Here is a 6,819-nt window from a genome sequence, read left to right on the forward strand (position 1 = left end):
GTTAGCCAGGACGGTCTCGATCTCCCGACCTCGTGATCCACCCGTCTCGGCCTCCCAAAGTGCTGGGATTACAGGCTTGAGCCTCCCCGCCCGGCCTAATTTTCCAAGTTTAAAAAACAAAAATGAATACAATCCTGCTATCATCTGAAACAAAGTATCAAGTTTTTCCTGAAATAATTTTTCTTTTTTCCCCCCAACCCAAAGCTTCTTAATTATCAGGAATTTAAGATGTGTACAATCATCTACGCTAATAAATTACAGAGGAGGCAGAAAACAGAGGAGAAAGAAAAAGGAGACAGAAAAAGGAGAAGTCTCTACTCTAAAAGAAAATGTCACATCAAGTAGATGTAAGCCGAAAGAGTCTCTTGGAAAAACATGGGATCTGAAAGTACAGAACATGAACATTGATGAAGACTGTTAACATGTCTAAAAATAAATTCAGAGCATCAAAGTGGGTATCGTTATAATTTTTTTTTTTTTTTTTTTTTTTTTGAGACACAGTCTTGCTGTATCGCCCAGGTTATAGTGCAGTGGCATGATCTGGGCTCACTGCAACCTCTGCCTCCTGGGTTCAAGTGATTCTCATGTCTCAGTCTCCCGAGTAGCTGGGATTACCACCATACCCAGCTAATTTTTTGTATTTTTAGTAGAGATGGGGTTTCACCGTGTTGCCCAGGCTGGTCTCAAATTCCTGACCTCAAGTTATCCACCCACCTTAGCCTCCCAGTGCTGGGATTACAGGTGTGAGCACTGTGCCCAGCCAAGTTCTGAATTTTAATAACCTCTTGACCTCACACAGAACTCACAATAATGTAATGTGGAATAACCACTTTCATTTTGTTGACATGTCTCAATTCTGTTGCTGCTGCTTTTCAGATCAGCCCTGATCAATAGCTTCCTCTGTATTCAACTAATTGCTAACACAACATACTGGAGCCAGGTAGGTGAAAGAAAGTGCAGCTTTCCTGGTCATTAGTGGTCCAATAGCCTCCTACTTCTTAGGCTAAGGCCACCTAGGTGCCTGAGATTTCAAATTAGCCAATGGTGAAGTGCTCCAACCACACAGTAGTTGACATTTAAGGATATGGAGGCTATGTTCTTCTTAGAATCTTAATTATTCTGAGTTAAGTACTTAAACAAGTGTACCAAATTTACTAGGGTAAAATAATAATAATTATTTTTTGAGACCAACTCTCGCTCTGTCACCCAGGCTGGAGTGCAGTGGCGCAATCTCGGCTCACTGCAACCTCTGCCTCCCGGGCTCAAGTGATTCTCCCTGCCTCAGCCTCCCGAGTAGCTGGGACTACAGGTACACGCCACCATGCTCGGCTAATTTTCGTATTTTCAGTAGAGACGGGGTTTTACCATATTAGCCAGGTTGGTCTCAAACTCCTGACCTCGTGACTCGCCTGCCTCGGCCTTCCAAAGTGCTGGGATTACAGGTGTGAGCCATCGTGCCTGGCCCGATCAAATAATTATTACATGCCCTTGCATAATTTTAATTTTTTGATGCCTTGAATAATTTAAAAATATTTTTTGGGATGGGACTTATGACTCCTCTCTACCCAACTGTACTGTAATGTTATTGATGACAGCTACCGTATTATCATGTGCTTGCTATGGGTTAGGTAGTTCTTTAAATGCATGATTTATTCTTATGGCCCTCTGAATTAGGTATTATTATCCTCAATGTGCAGATGAGAAAATTGAGACCTAGAAAGATTAAGGACCTTACATATAGCTCGCAAGAGGGAGGACCAGGATTCAAATTCAAGGTCAATTAGATGCCTGTGCTTACAGCCAGTATCTGAGTAGCTCATTTTAGTTTCAGCAGATTCAAGTTTTAAGCTGGGATTTCATTGGCTTGGAAATCTATTTTGCACAATGTTATTAATCACCACATCTCCTGCTACCACAAATTTCTCAGGAAAGAAGTTAAATACAGCTCAAAAAATAAATACAGCTCATTTACTATAAACCAAGGATTTCTTAAGGATACATTAAATAATATAACTGGCCTTAGGGAATTCCATGAGTTCCAAAGTACTTAACATCAAAAATAGAATTTAATTACACTTTGTCAATGTGCAACAGACCAGAATACTGCTTATCTAAGATTGTCATTCATAAGTTAAACTTGTAAATAACAGCAAATAATTACTATCTCTCTATATACTGTCTCTTAATAGACATGGGATTTTGATTTCATGCTTTCAAGTGTGACAAATGTACTTAGCAGCCAAAACTTCTCTTCCCCACAATGGTACCAGAAAAACAAACACAACTCAAGACACTTGACCTCTGATATAGGGATAATGGTATGTATCTCATGAAATTGGGAAAAACAAAAAGATGCAAGTCATCTCACAACAGTGCTCTTCCCTTCCTTTGATTTGGTAAAGAGTTTGCAATTATTCTCCAAGGAGAAACTCTCTGGCAAGTACATATGGACACTACTACATCTACCCACCGTACTGAAAGATGAGCACTATCTGGTCAGAAAATGGCAGCTAGAGATTAGCCATAGTTCCAAAGTGCCCCTCTAAGCTCATCTTGGTATAAACCGTTTCTGCTTCTTGTGGCAGCCTCAATGGCTTTTGCCACCAGATAGCCTTGGGATCTAGGCATGGTTTTGGGAGAAGAAATTTCAGTGAGGTTTCAGGAAGGCTTCTCTCTCCTGTCTTCCAGAGGGGTCCTGAGATATATAAAGGGTAACCATGGCTGGGTGTAGTGGCTCAAGCCTGTAACCCCACCACTTTGGGAGGCCGAGGTAGGTGGATCACTTGAGCTCAGGAGTTCGAGACTAGCCTGGCCAACATGGTGAGGCCCTGTCTCTATTAAAAAAAAAACAAAAGGGTAACCATGGATATGTATTTTTTCAGACATGGTCTCTCAAGCAATGAAAATACTATACTCTTTATTGTTTCAGGATGGGGACAGGGAGAAAAGATGGCCAAAGATAATAGGTACATATAGGTACTGATTTAGGATAATTTAAAACCACATCAAATGACTGAAGTTTCAGGAATGAGCAGTTTTGTAAGTTTTCCCCTCCACTATGGAAACCATTAGGGTGGCTATAAAAGGTATAATTAATCAACTATCAGTTTTTTGTTTTTTGTTTTTTTTGAGATGGAGTTTTGCTCTTGCTGGAGTGCAATGACGCAATCTCAGCTCACTGCAACCTTCACCTCCCAGTTCAAGCGATTCTCCTGCTTCAGGCTCCTGAGCTGCTGGGATTACATGTGCCCGCCACCACGACCAGCTAATGTTTGTATTTCTAGTAGAGACGGGGTTTCACCATGTTGGTCAGGCTAGTCTTGAACTCTTGACCTCAGATGATCTGCCTGCCTCAGCCTCCCAAAGTGCTGGGATTACAGGTGAGTCACCGTGCCCAGCCCAACTATCAGATTTTTAAAATGTTCTTCCTTTTAAGAGCATCTTCCTAAACTGGATGCTTCTAGAATGGTATCAGTAAACTGAGCATCTCTCTGAATTGCTCACACTGAAACTTAGTGTCAAAACGAAAATTCAAATGCACAATTTCAGTGATATTCTTTTGGGACTTAGTAGTACGATTTATAAAACAATCTACTAATGTGCACTTTACAACTTTTTTTTTTTTTTTTTTGTTTGAGAGTCTCACTCTGTCGCCCAGGCTGGAGTACAGTGGTGCCATCTCAGCTCACTGCAAGCACCACCTCCCAGGTTCAGGCCATTCTCCGGACTCAGCCTCCTGAGTAGCTGGGACTACTGGCGCCTGCAACCACGCCCAGCTAATTTTTTTGTGTTTTTAGTAGAGACGGGGTTTCACCGTGTTAGCCAGGATGTTCTCGATCTCCTGACCTCATGATTCACCTGCCTCGGCCTCCCAAAATGCTGGAATTACAGGCATGAGCCACCGCGCCCGGACACTTTAGGACTTTTTCATAATTACATTTTATGATAAAACATTTTAAATGTGGCCGGGCGCGGTGGCTCAAGCCTGTAATCCCAGCACTTTGGGAGGCCGAGATAGGCGGATCACGAGGTCAGGAGATCGAGACCATCCTGGCTAACATGGTGAAACCTCGTCTCTACTAAAAATACAAAAACTAGCCGGGCAAGGTGGCGGGCGCCTGTAGTCCCAGCTACTCGGGAGGCTGAGGCAGGAGAATGGCATAAACCCGGGAGGCAGAGCTTGCAGTGAGCCGAGATCCCGCCACTGCACTCCAGCCCAGGCGACAGAGCCAGACTCCGCCTCAGAAAAAAAAAATAAAATAAAATAAAAAAATTTAAATGTGTTTGTAGGTATGTGTTAGATGCTTCAATGTAAGTTTCACTATTTCCACAGTGAATTAGCCCATCAGATTATGCTTTTAAGGGTAGAGTTTACTAGACAATGTACATTTAGGTATGTTTTTGGATGGTACCAACACTCTGTATTATTACTATGTCACAGTAGCACTGAAATGTTTTGGTCAACGAAGTGTGTTCAGGTGGCCTCAGCCTTGGGAAGAGAGCAGCACCTGCAGAAGTAGAGGAATGCAGGCCTAATAGGAGGGAGGGCTTACCTAGCTACAGTTTCAGCCCAGGCCAACAGACTGGTTCCTCCACAATCTACATCCACTACAAAGAGGGAAGACATTTGGAGGAAGCTAACCATAAATAAAGCGAGATCATTTATTAGGTTGGTGCAAAGGGAACTGCAGTTTTTGCCACTGGCATTAAAAGCATTAAACGCAATGGCAAAACTGCAATCACCTTTGCATCAACCCAACATCTTCCACCAGTCCTTAGAGTTCATGTCTCATCATCTTAAGCCTCATACTAAAGACAATGATTAGAAAGAGACAGATGCACTGTGCTGACATCTGCTGAGTGGGAGTTACCCACCTTTGCAGCCTGCAGAACCAGGAGGATCACAGGAGCCACAAGAGGCCCAAACAGACATCACAGAAGATTGGCTACAGCAAGGGAGGTTATCAGCTTCATTCTTTCCTCTCCATAAGTGAAAACACTAAATTACAGTATTTGAGAGTTGGAGGTGGACACAATGTATATCTAATTTGTCCAATTAATAAGACCATTAAAACACTATAGTGTCTTAAAAATTTGTCATAAAATAAAGATTTTTTTCACATTAATGGGGAAAAGATAGATAAAAGTTATTCAGTAAGTATTATCCAGAAAAGTGATGAGGTAGCTATTTGAAAAAATACATGTGGATTGCTACCCTACTTCTTTCACCAAAATAAATTTCACATAACAATGAAACCAAAAAGGAAACACATGAGAAATACTTTTTAACCTTGGATTGGGAAAACATTTTATAACCTCAGATTGGGGAAGATCTTTTGAGGTTAAGAAGAAAACCCAGAAGCTGTGAAATAAGAGACTGACAGATCTGACCATGAAAAACTTAAAATTTGCACACGGTAAATTCCACACAAACAAAAGACATGGCAACACATGATAGAAAAGAACTAATTTCCTGAATATAGAATGGGTACTCATAAGTCTTGAGAGTCAAGACCAAAATGCAGTATGAATATGGGCAAACAGAACATTCACAGGACAAAAAAAAAAAAACGGGAAAAAAAAGTGGCCTTAAAATATAGTAAAATGTTAAACTTCACTCATAAGGAAAATACAAAGCAAAACCACAGGACAAAGTTCTTATCAGATTGTCAAAGATCAGAAAGGTGGTCAGGGTGTAGAAAAATTAGCAGTCATATTGCTGTAGTATAAGGATTAACTGGTAAAATCGCTTTGGAGGACAAGTCACATAAATCTATAGAATGCAATTCCTACACCTATGTATACAGAGACAAAGATCTTACCTATAACAAAGGAAACTCACTGCAGCACGGTTCGCAGTAGCAAAAAAACTGGAACAGCAAAGCCTACCAGAATAGACACTGATGTAACTATGGTATGCCCAGACCATGGAGTACCACTGCACCTATTAAGAGGAATTACGCAGATCTAGATCTGTGTATGCTGAATGATCTCTGAGGTTTACCATTTTAGAAAAAAAACAGAGTGCAGAATAGTATATGTATTTATGGAAAAAAATGAGGTGGAGTGAATATAGCCATATACACTAGAAGAGTGGCTCTCGAGTGCGCCTGCCAGATCAGCAGCAGCAGCACAACCCGGGAACTTTTAAGCATGCAAGTTATAGGCCAACACCCAGATCTACTGACTCAGAACGTCTGAAGGGAAGTGTCAAGCAACCTGTTTTAATAAGCTTCCACGTGATTCTGATGCATGCTCAAGTTTAAAGATACCCAGAAAATGGTCAAAGTTGTTACCTCTGGGGAGGAGAAACAAGAGCGACAGGAGTGAAAGACTCTTTTCACCTTGATATATCTGGATTCTTTTTCCATGGGTGTGTATTGCCTACTTCATAAAACTATGAAGCATCACCTACTTTCCATGAAATGTACCCAGGCTGGAGTAAAATGGCATGATCATGGGTCACTGCAGCCTTGACATCCCAGCTCAAGCGATCCTCCCAACTCCGCCTCCAAAATAGCTGGGACTGCAGGCGTGCTCTGTCATGCCTGGCCAATTTTTAAATTTTTAGTAGAGATGGGGTCTCCTCTATGTTGCCCAGGCTGGGTCTTGAACCCCTGAGCCCAAGCAGTCCTCGCATCTTAGCCTCCCAAAGTGCTGGGATTACAGGCATGAGCCACGGCACCCGGCCAGCATGATTCTTAAAAAACGAAAAGAAAAAGAAAAACACAACCTATTTTAGACCAACATTTCAATGCAGAAGATGAAGCACATTTATAAATGACCATGTATGACTTGGCATAGCAGAGCCTAAGTTTG

At 41.6% G+C, this 6,819-nt stretch overlaps 1 protein-coding gene across 1 annotated transcript in view; it reads left to right on the top strand.

The window, feature by feature from the left end:
* The window catches only part of EFCAB9 (EF-hand calcium binding domain 9), a 9,829-nt gene extending 9,376 nt beyond the window's left edge, over positions 1-453 (top strand). Inside the window, exon 4 of the mRNA XM_011947793.1 lies at positions 205-453. Within this exon, the coding sequence (XP_011803183.1) occupies positions 205-345 (141 nt within the window). The 3' untranslated portion in view covers positions 346-453. The remainder of the gene's footprint in view (positions 1-204) is intronic.
* The last annotated feature ends 6,366 nt before the right edge of the window (positions 454-6,819 follow it).

The sequence above is a fragment of the Colobus angolensis genome, unplaced genomic scaffold (assembly GCF_000951035.1).
Source record: "Colobus angolensis palliatus isolate OR3802 unplaced genomic scaffold, Cang.pa_1.0 Scaffold27, whole genome shotgun sequence".
NCBI lineage: Eukaryota > Metazoa > Chordata > Mammalia > Primates > Cercopithecidae > Colobus > Colobus angolensis.